The sequence below is a fragment of the Phyllostomus discolor genome, chromosome 5, assembly GCF_004126475.2.
Source record: "Phyllostomus discolor isolate MPI-MPIP mPhyDis1 chromosome 5, mPhyDis1.pri.v3, whole genome shotgun sequence".
Lineage (NCBI taxonomy): Eukaryota > Metazoa > Chordata > Mammalia > Chiroptera > Phyllostomidae > Phyllostomus > Phyllostomus discolor.
This window is the reverse complement of record NC_040907.2, coordinates 91805486-91825650: the sequence shown is the minus strand read 5'-3', so window position 1 is coordinate 91825650 and position 20165 is coordinate 91805486. Positions and strand designations below refer to the sequence as shown.

At 38.6% G+C, this 20165-nt stretch overlaps 1 protein-coding gene across 1 annotated transcript in view; it reads left to right on the top strand.

The window, feature by feature from the left end:
• Nucleotides 1-638: 638 nt before the first annotated feature.
• OFCC1 (orofacial cleft 1 candidate 1) overlaps nt 639-20165 on the top strand; it is a 65547-nt gene continuing 46020 nt past the window's right edge. Inside the window, 1 exon segment of the mRNA XM_028512650.1 lies at nt 639-799. Within this exon segment, the coding sequence (XP_028368451.1) occupies nt 639-799 (161 nt within the window).

The following is a 20165-nucleotide window of genomic DNA, read 5'->3' as shown; positions in this document are numbered from 1 at the left end:
CGTGTAATTTATCTTTGGGTAATGGGACATGCATATTTTCCTTCACTCTGCTTACAGTTCTCATTTTTATTAACCCTGTGTATTCTGCATGAGGATATCAGAGACTTCACATAAAATGTTGTCTTCATGGTTAAATGAGATTACACATCCCCACCATTTAGCATAGTGTCTGATCCCTCCTAGTCTCAAAAAATATTAAGACCCCTACCTTCAATCCCTCCATCTACCACATCAGAGTTTCTGTTTAAATAGCCATAGTAGTAGGTTCTCAAGCTTTCTATCTGCTGTTCCTCCAAGTTCAGTCTTTAAGTATTACAGGTTACTCGACTATAATTTTTATTATGGCACTTTTTCATTTTCAATTTCCTATCTTACAATTTATCAACTATGCTACAACTGCTACCATGTAAACATTCTGTGTATAACACCTGCTTCAAACTACTTTGTGCTGTTGTAGAGAGAGAAGTTTTTAGATGAGGAAAATAAATTAGTTAAAAAATAACGTATAATACTCTCCCCTGTTTCTAAGAATCTATTACCCATTAATTCCTTCTCTCCCCATCACACCACCTCAAATGCTGCCACATTAAAGCCTTTCTGTTTAATCACTTCATGTTTACTTTTCTATGGGGGCTTATATGAATTATACAGTCACCACTCTCATCATTATGAAAGATGAACAGATATTCAATTTGGTAAAAGATCTCCCAGACAGCTTCATTTCTGGTCCTTCTCCCAGCTCGAAGCAAATACCAGTTTGTAATGAGACTTTCTTTGGACACCAGGCTTTTCCCTTAAAGTGAGTAAAGCCTACAGGTCTTAACTACAAAGCTGGTTGATGTAACATGATTTAGCAGAGCACTTTCAGTTCACATAATGCTGTGCTTAAAATGAAAGAATGGGAGTGACTTTTAGGTTCTTATTTGAATTTTTTTTTAATGCCTGGTCAGCTCAGTTCCTGAAAGCCTGGTTCCCCTCAATGTGGATTAGAACCATACCTAGCTTCCTCAGAGAGTCTCGCACTGCCACCTATGAGCTTGTTGAGACCCCCAGTGTCTCCTCTGGCTGTTCAAGGTAGAACCGCTTTCACTGAAACCTGCAGGCACCACTGGGAAGCCTGGCCAAGAAGTGACCTCAAGACTCACCTTTTCCCCCCATTTATTACTAGTCTGTGTGAAGACCAACTTAGAGAAAAAAGAACTAATTCTAGCTTGACCCCTGAGACTAGAAAGACAACCCTTATTCAGATCAGTGGCATACCTGTAAAAAGCAATATTTTGAAAAGTAAATCATAAATTAAATGACTATGCTTACATTTACAAAAATCTTAGAATCAGATTAAACAGAATTTCTATAATAAACAAGCATAAACACCATCCTAAATTCCCAGATCTAGTAGTCTTATTGATGAGAATAGATTAAAGTAGGTAAAAAATATACAGTTGACACTTTGGGGAAAAGAGAAAGGAAATGAAATAATTTTATGATAAAAATTCTATGATTTTTTGAAAACCTAGCATTAAAGACTTAAACAAATGCCTACTAACTTGAAAACAATATATGCACATAGCAAATGTTTTAAGAACGTGTGTAACGGCTGAATGTACCTGCAGAACTGGTCTCTCCACATGGATACTTATTCTAATTCAGCCATGGGACAAATACATTAAAGGTGTTTGGAGGCTGCCAGGAGCACTAAGAAAAACAGACAGAACTTGGGAAGAAGAGAATGGAGCCAGGGGAAGCATATGCATTAAAAACAGCTCAAGAAAAGCAATGAGGAAATTGAGGCACAGAGCCTGGAGGCTAGCAGTTTCATGAAGATTGTTTAGACAGCACTAGAAAATGTATTCTCTAATTTGCAACCCTTTTCTAAGTACCCACTGTGTTCTAGTCATAGTGCAACACTAGGTCTAGGAGATACATCTACCTTCACCTAAATGCTTTACAATCTTCAAGGGAAAGAAGAACATTTAAATAAATAAGGGATATGAAGCCATGCAGTGTCATGGCAAATGGGGGATGATAGAAGATGATGGCTGGGGATGGGGGGCCCTGGGAAGAAGTAAGCATTAAAAGAGAGCAGAAAAGTCTTCATAGAGGATACGAAGGGAAATCTAATGGAATGTAGCCTTCAGGAAATCAACCAAGAGGTTTGCATGTATCTAAACACTCAACATATCATGATAAACCAATCTTGGGTTAAGCGAGTAAGGCAAAAGAGATTCTGAGTGCTCCTGAGTCATGCTCCTCTATATTCCCTGAGAAGCACAGTGGAAGGGAATTCAGAAGGCAGCCAGGGAAATTTATTCATGGGTAGTTAAATTTCAGAAACTGAGATTGACCGAAAGAAAAGGTTCCATATAAGAGACCACTTGGAGGTTATTTAAACACAGTGATTCTCAGCTCTAATTATGTATTAGAACCACCTGGGGAGCTTTATGAGAATATTTTCATAACTGGATCCTTCTAGAGATTTAGGGGAGGGACTTAGGCATATTATAAAGGTTCTTTCAGTGATTCCAAGGTGCAATCATATAGAATCACAGATTCAGAGTAGTTTGTCAGGAATATAAAAGAGAAGAAAGAAAGATTCCCCTCATATAGACTGGGTCAATGGTTTTCAGATTCAAGCATACATTGCTATTACCTACATATTAAAACAGGTTGCTGGATCTGGCCCTCAGAGTTTCTGATTCATTAGGACTGGTATGAGGTCCAGGTGTTTGAGTTTCTCACTCACTTTCAGGGAATACTAATGTTGCTGGTCCACATTTTTAGAACTACTACTAGATTAGGTCCTGTGAAGGAGGAGGCAACATTTGCAACTTGAGGTAATATAAGCATGGTGAGCTCACTAGCTAGGCCCTGGTCTGGCTAGTGTGACAGCTCAAGGAACAGCACTTGAGATCAGTACAATGTATGATCTAGAATCTTGCTACTTAAACAGTGGTCGCTAGACCAGCAACATAGGTATCACCTGGGTGCTTGTTAGAAAACTAGATCTCAGGTCCCAGCTATCCTCTCCCCATGACACTTGGCCTCCAGGGTAGCCAACTGCCTGTAGGAGGAGCCAATATGAATCTAGCCCAGAACATCTGGTCTGTCTGGGGCCCACTTCCTTAGGCCAGTTGGCAGGTCTTGGCACAGTCCTCACAGGCCCACAGGTTAGCAAGTGTGAGTCTATGTGAAGGGCCAGATAGGAGCCAGGGGTTCTGGATTCCACTTCTGAGCAGGCCAGGTGTTGGTCTGATGGCTCTGCCCTTCCTCACCTGATCCAGATAGCACAGGCTTGAGTACAGTTTTCTACCAGGTTCCTCAGATTCTTCTGAAGAGCCTAGGAAATCCTTCATGTCCTCCACCATGATTTCCCCTATTTTGTCCAGCATGGCCTTGAGTGACTCTGGGTGTCAGCTCCCTCACTGTAGACAGGATAAGGGCTTCCATCATGACACCATGGGGGCCAGGACAAGGCTTGGAGTCTCATTAAGCCTGGCTCAACTTGGGCAACTCTGGGAGCCTGTAGCTTGCATGGCAGGCATCACTGGGCCTATGGATGGAGAAGTGTTCAAACTCTGAAGTAAAATTAAGTAAAAACTCTGGCCTTGACAATGCTTCTGATGTCTTTCTTCTGGATACAGAAGTAATATACGTAGGGTCAAAGGCCAGGCACAAAAAAGACATAGACTTTGCCCAGTTGGTGAGGCTCGACAGACAGGTCTCTGAATATTTCTCATAGGATATGCTGGCATATGTGGCCAGTGTCCCCTTATGCACAGAACAGCCATCATGGGCTGTCAGCTTGAACTTGGTCTTGTCACTCACCTTTGGCAGTGTGAATACTTGGAACTACTACTAGATGCAGTGAGCTCCATGTGGCTTCCCAGCTTGGCAGGTACTTACCCCAGATTCCACAAGACCTCATATGGCTTAACAGCAGGTAGTTGAGCTCCTGCAATCCTGCAAGGGCACCCCCAGACAGGCACATGGTACGTCAGCTACCTCTGCTTGTCCAGCACCACCTAGTCCTCTGACTACTCTGGCCACTTTTTGCATCCCTCACCTGCTGAACATAGATGAACAATGGAGCCCAAGTTTGTATTCCATGGTAGGACCATGGTGGATTTCTAGAAGGAACATGTCAGTGAAATAGAGGCAGTGCATGATGTCTGAGAGGGAGTTGTCTCCAAACAGGGTCGATGCCCTGCCACACCAGTATTATCCCCATGCCCTGGAGGCAAGACTGCTCCATCACGTGCATGTTGGCCTCCTGCAACTTGCTGTTGACATTAGTAACCCACTTCTTGACCAAGACTTGGTTTTGGCAGATGTGTGAGAAAGACTGGTGCACAGACTTCCTGCGTGCCTTTATCCAGGACAGCAGCCCCTCTGCAGCCAGGAAGTCATTGGTCAGCACAGGCCTCCTGAGCTGGTAGTCAAAGAGGCCAAAGCTGTGACTGGTGCCAAAGGCCATGAGGCCCTGCTCAGCATGGAGTGTGCTGACAGTGACAGCCACTGGTATTAGGCACTGAACCAGGCCTTGTGCAAAGGCTCAGTGGCTCAGGGCCCTTATAGATGTTGCCCTTGTGATCCTGGAGGATGCCCATGCTGGCCACACTGATGCCTGCTCTGAGGCACATTACTTAGCTCTGGCACCAGCACCTCTTCTTCAGTGCTGGCCACCACCAACAAACTGTGCTGTGGACTTGCAGAGAACCACCCTCTGCACACCAAGGTGGGCACCTTCTTTGTGGAGGTTGATGCAGCCTGCCTTGCTTAAGGGCAGCCAGTCTTCCTTAATAGCCTGGGCCAGGATGTCAGCCTGCTGGCAGCTAGTACAGCAGCGCAGCACCACCCTGGAGGCATTGCAGAGCCGCCTGTCACCATCCTCATGGTCAGTCAGCAGCAGTCTTTACTGTGATGGCTCCTGGGCCAAGTTCTGGCCTGGTGGTGAGCTTACTTTAGGAGCTGAATTCTGGCTGGAGTCTCTGCTGCTTGCCAGAGCTTAGTATGGGGCTGCATCCTGGCGGGGTCATTGGTGGTGTGGGCCGAGCAGGTAATAGAGGATGGGTACTCTATTTTAATGCTGAACATATATGGGGGAATAATTTTTTCTAGTCCATAACCATATCACTTCTCAATACATGACTAGGCAATCACATCCAAATATGCTGGGCACTCAGTGAGCACTGGGCATATTCTTTATTTGAAACAAAAGCTAGATATGAAGAAAATTGTCTTGACTAGAATTACCAAGACTCAGGAAATAGAAAGGTAATAGAGCTACACTTAAGAAACATCAGTATATTCAGCTGGGAAGGGAAGGGACAGCAGAAGCAGGGAAAATGACACAGGGAGTGACAAAACCATATGGGTCTCACTTGCTTAATTAGATGATGTGCTTTGCCAGGAAGAATATGCAAAACCAATCGTCTGATATTCCACTGGGTTTCTCCACGTCTCTTCCATGATATTATCTTTTCCCTATTTTTCCCGGGTTGGGGTTGAATTGACCCCTTACTCACACCCTTATGTTTCAGATGTTTTCAATGTAAATCTATCAGAACATCTACTAACATGTTAAAATTTATCTCACTTGTTTAAGCATTTTTGTTTGTTTTCACCAAGTAGGTCATAAGCCCTTTAGTACAGGGAAAGATCTTGTTTGTGGCATTAGCACATAGAACTTAACAGATGTCTACAAGCATTTGTTGAATGGCTAGATACTTAACACAGAAAAAAAGAAGGAATCACTGCTTTGGGGAAAATATATTGTGGGTTAAAAAATATCATGAAAATCCATAAATAAAAATTATACATATATGTATATGAAGAGATAAGATAAATATGACAAAATATTAAGAGTTGTTGAATCTAGGCAAAAGGAATAAGGTTGTTTATTCTGTTTTTCTTTTACCTAATCTCTAGCCTAAAATATTTAAAATTTAAAAATTAAAAAAATACATTTGAAATAGTCCTTGTAATTGAGAGCTACCTTTTAAAATATGCTAAAATAGGAAACTTGAATTTCTATATTTTTATAAATTTTGCAAAATATGATATCTATTTTTTTACTTAGGTATACTTTAATTTCTGATGAAATTTAGGATTGCTTTTATATTGACCAAGTCTGTTTGAAACCTAAAGAAATTACTTGCACATTACTGATTACAAGCTTTTATTATAAAAGAAGTGTTGGTTTGGTAGAATTATTCAAATTGCCTGTTTATGTATATTTACTTATCTAAATTTGAATTTCCTCACTAATATCACTTGGAAAAAAGCCATACATAATTTTGAAAATTCATTTTGTTTTCCTTAAAATTTCATTTGGCTACTTATAGCACTTAGGTGTAAAATGGCAATTTAGATGAAAATTGATGGTATTAATTTATCTTTCTGTCACATGAAGCCTATTCATCACTAGACTGCTAGTAGTTATATAGAATTTTCCTTTTTAAACCTAAAAATGGTTTCTAAAATCAAAGTATTTTTGTTAAGTTTGTATTCTTTGCAAATAGCTAGAGTATTTGTATCTATCTTTGGAATCTTAATTGGGGAACTTCCTAAGAATATTACAGTAGAGAATTTTTTTGCTGTTATTCTAGCTCTATGTAATAGGAAATGTGATTTGTCCCCTACTCACCCCAAATATGTGAATAATTAATGCATTTGAACTTTCCACTTAGTTTATTGAGGAAAGGTTATTTTCAAGTATTTCATTGCTTAAAATGTAATGCCACATCTATTGTTAAGCCCACCCTGACAGAATTTATGGACATTATAAAGTTGTAATTTACAGAGTCAGTGATGTCCTTTTGGAGGAGAGAAGGCAAATAGAACAGATCTTTCTGTGAAAATATCTGGCCAATGTCTAATTCTCATTGGAGTATAAAGGTTTGGATTTTTGTTTTTTTATAACTAGATCCTAACCAAGGAAGATGTTTTGACTCTTAAAAAGCACCAGAACAATCAAAGGAAGCTTCCTACAGATAGCTTATTTTAATAGTTGTTGACAGGCTTATTTTAATAGTTTTCTTCTCCTTTACTCTGAAAAATGTTTTCCCTTATTTTGTTATTATTTACTTTTGATATGTCTCTTTTTATTTCTTGTTTTCTCTCTCATGGAGAATAGCCAGCTAACTTCTTCCTTCTATTAACTTGAAAATGTTCATTTAGTATTGATTGAGCACTGTTACTTGTCAGGTACTGTTCTTGATGCATTACATTAGTGAGACAACAAAAACCCCCGTCTTCATAATGCTTACATATTAATGAGGGGAACACAGAGGATATGCAATAATCATGGTTAAAAGTAAATTCTCTGGCATCATAGAAAGAGGTAAATGCTATGGGGAAAAATAATTTAAAGGGAATTACTAGTGTGAATGTGTGTGTGTGGGCAGGAGTGTTGAAGTGTGACTTGTAGTTTTTAAATAGGTTGGTCAGGGTGGATCTCATTGAGGTAGTGACATTGAAGCAAAAGCTCCATGAGGCAGGAGGTGGGACATGCCTGGCGTGTTCCAGGAATATCAGCAAGGGCAGGGTGAGATGAGAGAGAGAGAGATGGGAGATGAGTGCTCTTTATCCTAAAGGAAATGCGAAACCATTGGATAGGTTAAGAGGACAACTATGGCTGCTGGTTTGAGAATAGCCTGGGGGAGGAGTCAAGAGAGAAGCAGGAGACCAGTTAGTTTATTACTCCAGGGAGAAGATGGTAGTGGGTTGGACTAGAGTATTAACAGTGGAGGTGGTGAGAAGTTGTGGGACTGTAAATGCACTTTGAAGATAGAGCCAACAGGGCTAGCTGATGAACACAATATGGAGTGTAAGTGAGGAAAGAAGACAATTACTAGGTTATTAAAATATTCCTTTGGCATTCCTTCTGCAAGCCCTAATTACCCTCAGAGATTCTTCTTATACTTGTAGGATATGCTTCCAAATGTTTAATACTTCCTATGGATGTTTTCTGAAAAATTTTTCTTTTTATCTTTACATTCTGTTAAAAAGTTTATAATAAGTGTGGGAAAACAATTCCCATGAAAGTCTTACACAAGGGTAATAAAAATGAAACTGTTATACTTTATAAAAATCTGGAAAGAGGCAAACACCATGTTCTTTGAGAGGTAATTAGGTATAAAAAAGGAGGTAGACTTTGTTGGAAACTTCAGTTTTCATGGAAATGACTCTGTATCATTGTGCTAGCAATGATAGATAGAATGATAGTTATTAGCAACTATCTCATTCTAATAGGCAGATAAATCCCTGAGTCAGGACTTCTCTTAAGGACTCCAGGCCCAGCTCCTTCATTCTCATCTATGCTGTGACTAAAATCATGACCCTCCTAGTTTATCCCCCATCTAACAGAAGTTGTGTCCTAAATACATTTAATCCTACCTATGAGAGATAATGGGAGATTTCTAATATTCTACACCTGACGTATGGTAACTCTAACATCAAACTTTAGTATCTCACATCAAAAATACAGTCATTTTGTAAAACACTTGTTTTGGAAACATGAATGTGAATAATAAATTGGGGAATAATTTGAGTAAAACATCAACTTAGTGTGCTCATGTACATTTTTTCCACAATTGAAACCACATAGAAATACACAAAATGCACACATGCATACAACTCAAACATCTTCCAGCTAGCATTACCCTTTAAGTTCATCTTTTCTTATTTTTTACATTTATGATTTTTTCTTCATAAAAATAACACACCTCATTCAACATCCCAGACAAATATGTGTTGTGATTCAAATCACTAAGGAGTGCATACAAATGCAAGCACTGTCTGTATTTGAAGATCTTACAGGGAAATCACCAAATCCTGCAGAAGCAGCTCCTTTAGGCATTAGTAGTAGCTGGTGTAGTGCTTTTAAATGTCCCTGCAATTTGCAAAGGCTTCACTTGTTGGGCAAAGTTGTGAGTGCAGATGAGAAAGCCACCAAAGAATTTCCAATAGTGACACAGAAGTTATTTGAAGAAGGAGGCTACACATTGGATCCAATTTTCTTATTTTTTTTATACTAACCTGAGGGCAATGGAAATTCAGTGGGCTTGGCCAGTAGCCCTCTGTAGGGGACTTGGAAGGGACTTGGAGGCACACTAAAGTTTGAGAACTACCAGCTTAGAAGACAAACCACCAGTATCTCGTAAATAATGAAAGTAAATCTAAAATATTAAGCACAGTTTGAGAAGGATGGTTATTTTATTCTTGAGACTTTCATAGATTCAAAAGAGGCACTTGAAAATACACACAATTCTAAGATCTTGGTTCAATCTACTGATATAAGTACACACAGCACAAAACAAAATGTAAGGCAGATTCCAGACAATAATTCCCTGTTAGAAAGTAGTTAGAAGGTATCGCTTCTCGGCCTTTTGGCTAAGATCAAGTGTAGAAAGTAGTTAGAAGGTAGAAAAAGTGACTTTTTTCCTGAACATGCATGTTTACAGCAAGCCACAAAAAAGCACAAGCTTATGTAAAAATCTATGTATGTGAAAATCTGTGTGTGTGTTGTTATAATTTTGGAAGAAAGAAAATAGTAACTAAAGAAACAGGTTAGTCAGACTGAATATTTTACAGTTTTAAGAACTAGAAAGAGATTGAGCTCACATAGCTATGAATTGCCTTTTCTGTTTTCCAAACTGATCACTGGAATAGGAAGTTATGTGAGCCAGAAGTTGGGGGACATTTTGTTAAATTCTTTACAACCCATGGAATTCCAGCAGCTAGTTTCAATTAGTATATATGAGTGTTTTTGGTCAGTTCAGAGCTTTTATTGGGGAATTTAAAAACATGCATATTAATCAATAGTCAACTAAGAATCAATGTAAGAGGTTTCAGATTTCCCTCAGTTATATGGAAGAATAAAAACACACTTTTTGGCCATAATAAACTTTTCATTAACTTTTTGCACATGGAGCAACTATAGGCCTTAATACCAAGTTGAGGACTAGAAGTGACAAGGGAATAATTCCTCTAAGACTACAATCTATGAGGTCACATTCGCCAGCCTTGGAATTTAGGCTTCTGGCTTACTAGGTGTCTTTGTGCCTGTCACCTAACCTTTTGGTGCTTCAATTTCCTCATGTATAAAATGGGGACAATATAGCTCCCCTTGCAGGTTCTGGTGAGAATAAAATCAACCCATATATGTAAAGCCCCAAGTTCAAAGTTATCACCATGATGTTGACACAGATACTTCCAATGGGAATGATTATTTTTTTCTGCCTCTGTCTTTCTGTAGACATTTATGCTTTGGTTATTTTCTAAATAGTCTCTTTTTGATTAGTGGTGTCCTTTTTATCTCATTGGTCCAGCCTTTCCATTTGATATTTCTGTTACTTATGTACTACCGATTTTCCCCTTAGGTTGTAATTTCCTTGAGAACAGGGGTCATTGCCACCTACTACATTTAAAAAAGTGTCTTTCATATAGCAAGTGCTCAATAAACATGTGTTAAATGACTGAGAGAATAGAGAAGCAAATATGGGCCTTGGAAATAAATATAGAATATCTCAGCAATTAACTTCCAGACTGAGAACCTTTCTGCTTTGATTAATGGTTCAGGGAGTAGGTAAAATAAAGGATAGAAATGTGATCGTATAAACAAATAGTCCCTATTGTTTCTTGTGAATGCGTATGTGACACTGATTCGGAAATGCATGTTGGGGCAGTTGAAATATGCTTTGAATTACTAGCAGTGATGTTTCTGGAACTACATATGGCATGATTTATATCCCAATGTTCTCAATAAGATTCTAGGGATCAATTAATCACACTATCAGTAATGAAGAAACAGGTGTGTTTTCTAAAGTTTTATACTTGCTGAAGGCAATCATTCCAACACCCCCACCTAATCTTCTGCTTAGTACCTCTTCAGAAAGGCAGTTTGGAATCTTTCTCCTATCTGGTGCTAGGAAAAGTGCAAATTGAATTCTTGCTTGAAATAAACAGGCATGGGCTTCTATTCACTGACCCTAAGACTAACTACACTTAAGTCACAGTGCAGGTCATTAATATATTACTTTATAAACTGTTAGGCGGAGGTCATTTTAATGATGAAAATGGCAGAGTTGAATAGTGGAAGGAACAGGTGGGCTACTCTGAAAAGGCACTGAAAAGAACTTGGGAGCTCTGGGTAGAACATGTTTTAATGCTCCATTCAGATTAGCTGATAAATATGATAGTTATTTACAGGGTGGCAGGGGACATATCTGCAAATAGGAGATAATAACAGCATTTCTTGAAAGTGAACTAGCATTGGTGGATTAAGGAGGATAAGAAAAGCAATAGTCTGGGGGAGGTGGGTGGGGAGAGGGAGCCAGTATACCCAGCAAAACCTGGAGAGTTGTTGGCCAGTAGAACAGAGTGGATCTGCAAATGCAAGGTTTATTTTAAGGTTGAGAACAAAATTTTCTCCTACCACCTCTACCACCAACACACAATGCTTACACTTTTATATTTCTTTGTTGTCTGAATAAAAAGCTGAATCTTAGATAATAATATAGCAAATATGATTCTGAGATTTTCCTTGAGAATTATTCTTGTTTTACTTTGTCATTGTTTTGCTTGTTTTCATTTGGTTTGTTTTTAGTAACTTGCCTGAATTTAATCTGTTGGATCTATTTTCCCTGCTATGTGTTGCTGCTGATGTTTCTGTTCATTTTTAAAAAAACTTTGATGTTTAAGTATTAGGTACTCTGTTCTGCAGAGCTCAGTAGTCAATCAATGATTTTCTACAAACACCTCAGCTGGTAGGGTTTCCCCTGTCTGTTGCTAGCTCTGTGCATGGGGTTGGGAACATTTTGAAATCTTAGACAATTGTCAAATGTTTAGGTTTACTTTCTGCCAGGTCCCTCTTGGATGTTTCCTGCAGATTTTCATGGCATCCAAGTCGACTGGGGATGTATGGGTAGCCGGGCCCTCTTGAACCTCCCCAGTACAGGTGCACAGCCTTCCTGGGCAGCAGGGGTTCATGGAGTGCCTCCAGCCCGTCTTTGGCTCCCTCATCTCCAGGTTCTCCCTGTTGAATTCTGGTTAGTCAAGTGGTTTACTGCTCACCCCAAGTGAAACTGCAGCTCAGAGTAATACAGTGATGGGCTGTTCTTGTTTGTTTCTCCCTGAGTTTGTTACTTTCATCCACTAATTAGGTATGGCTTTCTGTTCACAGCACCAAATTAGTTAATTCCCCTTTAGCAGTGAAATTGCTTTTTTTGTTGTTTGTTTTTTAATTTTTTTAAAGGTTTTTAATTTTTTTTAAAGATTTTATTTTTTATTTATTTTTACAGAGGGAGGGGAGGGAAATAGAGAGAGAGAGAGAAACATCAATGTGTGGTTGCTGGGGGTCATGGCCTGCAACCCAGGCATGTACCCTGACTGGGAATCGAACCTGTGACACTTTGGTTCACAGCCCATGCTCAATCCACTGAGCTATGCCAGCCAGGGCATTTTTTAAATTTTTATGGCTGGCTCTTCCTTGGAAGTGCTGTAATACTGGCCCATCTGAAGCAGTGTGAGGGGGAACTATAGATATTGGCAAAACTTTGGTCAAGAATGCCAAGAACTCCCAAATTCTAATCTTAATTTCTGAGGTTTCCCAGAACTAGTTAGTTCCACAGAACTAATATTTCTTTATTTTTGGTTTGCCTCTGGTTATTTTCCAGAGAACTAATTTATTGTTTTGGACCTTCCTTCCAATTTTACCTACTGGAGGCTAGTATCTGACAGTCTCTTTATTCTGTCATATCCATATCCCCCACCTTTACTTTGGAAAGATATTTTTCTTTGGGTATAGAATTTTGTATTTACAGTTGGTTTTTTTTTTTCTGTACATTGAGGGTATACGTCAAACATCTTTTAGGTTGAATAGTTTCTGATGAGAAGTCTTCTGTAATTCTTACTTTTGTTCTTCTTTATGTGACATGCCTCTTTTCTCTGGGAACCCTCAAGATTTTTTCTTTTGGTATCTCACTGTATAATCTTTCTCAATTTCACTGGTGGTTTTGAGCTAGTGATGATATCTCATAACATTTTGTTCCTCACTGAGTTGATATGTCAGTTTTTAAAGCAGAATATCTAAACAATGGAAAGGAAAATGCCCTAAGCAGAATCAGAGGACCATGTCTGTGATCTGGCTGTGTGATCTTGGGGAATTCATACTCTCTTGCAACACTCCCTTTACACTTTCAGATTTGCTTCATCTCCTTCTCAGAGTGATGTACCCAAAGCAGGCCTCTAAAATCTTTCGATTCACTGCTGGGGCTATGCATCGTATCAATCACAGTACTTTCACCCTTGGATGTAAGATAAACTAAGCTAACCAAGGCTACACATGAGAAAGAAAGATTTTTCTTTGTTATTTTCAGAAGTTTGTATATGAGGTACCTATATGTGTGTGTTTTATCCTACTTGGTGTTATCTGAGCTTCTTCAGTCTCTGCTTTGGCATGTGACATTAATTTGAGGGAATTCTTAGTCATTATCCTTTCACTGGGTTTCTGCCCTGTGTTCTCTGTCTCCTTCTACTATATTCAAAATTGTAGGTATGTTAGTACCTTTGCAATTAGTCCACCATCCTTGGATGTTCTGCTCAATTTTTCACTCTCTTTTTATTTTTATGTTTCAATTTAGAAAATTGCTGTTGGTAATATATTGAGTTCAACTGATTCTATTCTCAGCTTTACTGAGACTACTGATGAGTTTATTGGTGGCATTCCACATTTCTCTTACCATATTGTTCTTTTCCAATGTTTTCATTTGTTTTTTCTTATTCTCTCCCTGCTGAAATTCCTCATATACTTTTATGTTTTTATTTTAGAGCATTTAACCCAGTAATTATATATTTTCTTTCAGCTTTCTTGAAATACAATTGAAATACAACATTGTATAAGTTTAAGGTGTACAACAAGGTGATTTGATATATGTATATATGTTGCAAAATGATTACCATAAGGTTAATTAACACATATATCACCTCGATAGGTAGCAACTTTTCAGTTAAAATATGGTGTTGTTAACTGTAGCCACCATGCTAATATCAGATCCTCAGAATTTATTTATCATATAACTGGAAGTTTGTACCCTTTTACCACATTCACCTATTTCCTGCACTTCTCTGCCTGGTTCCTTAAGAACTACCAATCTATTCTCAGGTTTTATGAGTTCAGTTTTTTAAGATTCTGCATAATGTGAGATCATACATTATTTGCATTTCTCTGTCTTTCACTGACCTAATGTCCCCAAGTTTTATCCATGTAATTGCTAATGGCAGAGTTTCTTTCTTGTTCATGGCTGAATAATATTCTATTATGTATATATGTGTGTGTGTGTAAAATTAGCGATTGTAAATAATGCTGCAATGAACATTGGGGTGCATATAATGATTGGGGTTCAAAATAATGATTTTGTTTTCTTTGGATAAATACCCAGAACTAGAATTGTATCATATGGCAGTTTTATTTTTAATTTTTTGAGGAACCTCCACAATGTTTTCCATAGCAGCTAATACAATTTACATTCCTACCAAGAGTGCACAAGTGTTTCCTTTTCTCTATATCCTAATCAGCACTTATTTCTTATCTTTTTTATATTTATTTTTAAAATATATTTTATTGATTATGCTATTACATTTGTCCCATTTCCCCCCCTTTTTTCCCCTCCACTCTGCATACCTCCTCTCACCCACATTCCCCCACCTTTAGTTCATATCCATAGGTTGTACATATAAATTCTTTGGCTTCTACATTTCCTATACCTGCCCCTGTCTATGTTTTACCTACCACTTATGCTACTTATTCCCTGTACCTTTTCCCCCATTTACTCCCTCCCTCTCCCCTGTTGAAAACCCTCCACGTGATCTTCATTTCTGTTGTTCTGTTCCTGTTCTAGTTGCTTGCTTAGTTTGGTTTTGTTTTTATTTATTTTAGGTTTTGTTGTTGATAGTTGTGAGTTTGTTGTCATTTTATTGTTCATATTTTTGATCACCTTCTTTTTCTTAGATAAGTCCCTTTAACCTTTCATATAATAAGGACTTGGTGATGATGAACTCCTTTAACTTGACCTTATCTGGGAAGCACTTTACCTGCCCTTCCATTCTAGATGATTGCTTTGCTCTGTAGAATAATCTTGAATCCAGATCCTTGCCTTCTTTCCAGCCCTTCCTTGCCTACAAATTTTCTTTTGAGAAATCAGCTGACAGCCTTATGGGCACTCCTTTGTAGGTAACTCTCTCTTTTCCTATTGCTGCTTTTATGATTCTCTCCTTATCTTTAATCTTGGGTAATGTAATTATGATGTGCTTCCTTAGGACCAACTTTTTTGGGACTCTGAGCTTCCTGGACTTACTGGAAGTCTATTTTCTTCACCAGATTCAGGAAGTACTCAATTATTTTTTCAAATAAGTTTTCAATTTGTTGCTCTTCCTCTTCTCCTTCTGGCACCCCTATTATTTGGATGTTGGGAATGTTTAAAGTTGTCCTGGAGGTTCCTAAATCTCTCCTCATTTTTTTGAGTTCTCACTACTTCATTCTGTTCTGGTTGACTGTTTATTTCTTCCTTCTGATCCAAACCATTGATTTGAGTCCCAGTTTCCTTCCCATCACTATTGGTTTCCTATATATTTTCCTTTATTTTACTTTTCATAGCCTTTACTTTTTCCTCTACTTTGTGACCATACTCAACCAATTCTGTGAGCTTCCTGATTACCAGTGTTTTGAACTCTGCATCTTGATATGTTTGCTATCTCTTCATTGCTTAGTTGTATTTTTTCTGGAGCTTTGATCTGTTCTTTAATTTGGGCCATATATATATATTTTTTTATCTGGGCATGCCTGTTATGTAGTAAGGGGCAGAGCCTTAGGTATTAGTCAGGGTGAGGCAACCCATGTCACTGCATTGTGGTGCTGTATGTGGGGGAGGGGTCTGACAGGGAACAATGCCTCTTGTTTAGCTCTCCACTGGCTTTCAGTTCCTTCTGCCACTACCTATAAGTAAATTGGGCCCTTCCGGTGCTGATTCCCAGGTGGGTGGGTTGTGTATGTTCTAGGACCCTGTGGGTCTCTCCAGCAAACTCTCCTGTGAGACTGGGAGTTTCTCTGGCCCCCACAACTCTCACAGGTTTTTTAGTCAGAGATTTTGAGGTTTTATTTCCCCATGCTGGACACCTGGGTTGTGTGGTCTCTTTCACTCCCCAGTTGTTCCTCCCTGTTCATTTGCATGCAAATATGGGACAACCCACTCTACCAGCCACGCCTCGCCTGGTCCTCTAGCTGCCTCCTTGGTGAGAGTCCTCTCGACCCCAGCTGCCAGTCTCCACCCTTCCTATAGGTCTGGATGAATGTTTATTCTTTAAGTCCTTGGTTGTTGGACTTCCATACAGTTCAATTTTCTGGCAATTCTGGTTGTTTTTTGTTTTTAAATTTGTTGTTGTCCTTCTTTTGGTTGCACAAGGAGGCACTGTGTCTCTACCTACTCCTCCATCTTGGCTGGAAGTTCCTATTTCTTATCTTTTTTATAATAGCCAATCTAATAGATGTGAGGTAATATCTCATTGTGGTTTTGATTGCATTTATCTGATGATTAATGATGTGGAGCTTGTGGGACTGGAAGTTGCATTGGGTGAGTCAGTGAGTGAGTGGTGTAAGTACCTATAAAGGCCTGAGACTTTTTGTATATCACTGTAGACTCTATAGATTCTGTGTACTTGGGCTACATTAAATTTGTAAAAAATTTCTGTAATAAATTAACCTTAGCTTGGTTTAACATTTTTACTTTATAAATATTTTAATTTTAAAAAACTTTGACTCTTTTGTTCTAACACTTAGCTGAAAACACAAAGGCATTGTACAACTGTACAAAAATATTTTCTTTCTTTGTATCCTTTTAGTATAAGCTTTTAATTCTTTAAAATATGTAGTTTTCTTTTTACTTTTAAAACTGTTTGTTAGTAATGGAGGCAAAAACACATATTATCCTAAGCCTACATAGTGTCAGGATCATTAAATTCACTGTCTTTTACCTTCACATCCTGTCTCACTGGAAAGTGTTCAGAAGCAATAGCATGCATGGTGCTGTCATCCATGATAACAATACCTTTTTCTGGAATACCTCCTAAAGGTCCTACCTGATTATCTTGAGGAGGTGCTACTGTATTCAGAAATATGTCTATTGTGGTTTACTTGGTTCGTTTAATAGAATTACTTATAAGCAGATAGTGCATCATGAACATTCCTTTCTATTAATGAAAACTTTCTGTAGTACGGGGTCCATGTTCTTAAACTTTTAAAGAAGCTTATTGAGGTTTGCACAAGCATATGCTAAACACTTCACTGTGAAGTTTCTGGGGGTTCTGCTTTTTCTTCTCATGTTGTTTCCTTTTCTCTTGCCTCTTCTTCAGCTATGAATTCTTGTTCCAATTCCAACAACTCGTCATTAACCAGTCCCTCAAGAACCACCTCTAAGAGTTCCTCAATGCTATCCTTATCCATATCCTTGTTAAAGTTGTTTGCCATCTCAGCCACAGCCTTGTTGATGTTTTATGGAGGTATTCTTTGACTCCTTTATTATATTCTTTCATGTATCTACTGTAAATTTTTCTTTTGTGGTAACTGTAAGGATTACATAAAATATCATATAATTATAAAATCTAACTTTTAGCTGATAACTTTAATAGAATACAAAACTTTATATTTTTAGTTTTTATCCCTTCATATTTTAGGTTACTGATGTTACCATATATATCATTTTTATATTGTATATCTTTAACAAATTACTATAGCTATAGTTAGTTTAGTATTTGTTTTTTAACTTTTAAATTAGAGTTATTAGTGATTTATGTATCACCATTATAATACTAGAGAATCTGCCTTTGATGAGCATTACAGAGTCATATTTCTATTATGTAATTTGCATCTTCTCATTTTAGGTTGTAAAATGTCCTTAGGTATATTTTTATGGCAGGTGATTAAGTCTCTGTTTTTTTGTTTTTTGATTATTAAATTTTTTGGAAGGAAAACTTTTATCTCTTCTTTATTTCTAAAGAACAGCTTTGCCAGGTTTAATATTCTTGGTTCACTGTTTTTTTTTATTTAAATATTTTGAATATATAATCTAACTCTCTCCTGAACTGCAAAGGTTTTGCTGAGAAATTTCCTGATACTTAATGGGGGTTCCCTTACATGTAATAAGCCACTTTTCTCCTGCTGCTTTCAAAATTATTTTTGTCTTTGACTTTTGGCAATATAATTATTATGTATCTAGGTATAGCCATTTTTAGGCTCAATTTTTGGGGGATCCTTTGAGCCACATGAATTTGAATGTCTGTTTCTCAACCCATGTGTGGGAAGTTTTTGTCCATTATTTCTTAAATACTTTCTGTCCCTTTTGTTCTTTTCTTCTTTCAGGATTTCCATAATGCATATATGACTTCTTTTGATAGCTTTCTATAGGTTCTGTAGGGTTTCTTCACTCTTTTTCATTTTTCAACTGATTTGTCTTTGAGTTCTCTGATTCTTTGTTGTGCTGGATTGATTCTGTTGTTGAAGGTCTCTTTTGAATTCTTCAGGCAGTCATCAGTCGTTACGTTCTTCAGCTCTAGGATTTTTTTTTAATAACCTGAGCATTTCTCTCTGCCTGAACAGCTATTATCCTGTTCTAAATCACTATCATCTTTCACTTGTATTATTTTATTTTTTAAAGATCTTATTTATTTATTGTTCGAGAGAGGGTGAAGGAGGGAGAAAGAAAGGGAGTGAAACATCAATGTGTGGTTGCTTCTCACATACCCACCACTGGGGACCTAGCCCACAACTCAGGCATGTGCCCTGACTGGGAATTGAACCTGCAACCCTTTGGTTCACAGTCTGGTACTTAATCCACTGAGCCACACCAGCCAGGGTGGATTTTTTTTGATGGTTTCTATTTTTTTGTTGTATTTCTCATTTTGTTCATGCATTGTTTTCCTAATTTCATTTAGTTGTCCATGTGTTTTTGTAGTTCTCTGAACTGTTTTAGAAGAATATTCTTAATTCTTTTGTCAGACAGTTCATAGATCTTCATTTCTTTGGGTCAATTATTGGAGCTTTATTTGTCCTTTGGTGGTGTTATGTTTACCTGATTTTCCATGATCTCTGTTTTGTTGCATTGGTATTTGCACATATCCCAGGCTGTATGGATTAATTTTGGTAGGGAAAGATCTTCACCATTCACTCAGTTTGGAATAATGGATTGGTTGTCTGTTAGTGTTCATGGGCATGTGGGTTTTGGGCAAAACCACTGCACATACTCTGAGGGGTGTGTGTGTGTGTCTGTGTGTGTGGAGAGCAGCCATGGGTGGGGTTCTGTGGTTGGATGGACCTACTTGCTTGGCTCTGCATTCAAAGTAAGCTACCGGTTGGGATCTCTGGTTGGCTGTGGCTTTGGTCAGGTGGGACCACTACTTGGACTCTGCAATCCCCTTTGGTCTGGTGAGGTGAGAGGCTGTAGTCCCTTGCAAAGTGGTGACACTGGTTGGATTCTGCAACTGTGAAGGGCTGCAGGCTGTGCTCTCCATTGCTCTTGATTGTATACGGGACCTCAGTCTGAATAGATAGTACTGTTGGTTAGACTCTGTAATCAGGCAGGGCCACAGGCCAGGCAGGTTTCATGACTGGATGGGGCCTCAGGGTATGTTCTGTGATGAGGGAGCAGGAGGTCTATAGGCTGTATTCTGAAACTGACAGGGCCACAGACTGGAATTTGCAATTTGGTAGGTCACTGGCTATGAGGGTTGTATTCTCAGGTCACATGGGCTCTACACGTATACCTCACAGTTGGGTGGGGTCAGATATTATGCTCTATGATTGGGCATGGATGTTGTCTGCAATCCCTTGTTGGGTAGGGTTGCAGGCTATACTTTGTAATTGGCCTGGGTTACTGTCTAGAATCTGACTGGGAAAGGCCACAGTCTATGTTCAACAACCAGGAAGGGCTTTATGCTGGGCTCCATTGCTGAGTGGGGTTTTAGCCTGGGCTCCACAGTCAGGCATTACCAAGACTTCTTATGGTCACTATGTGGGCTTCTGGGTTATGCAGAGTAAGAGGCTATGTGCAACATTTGGGCAAGGCGGCTGGTTTGGAACCTTGCCCAGGCAGGTTGTAGGATGTGCTCTGTGGCTG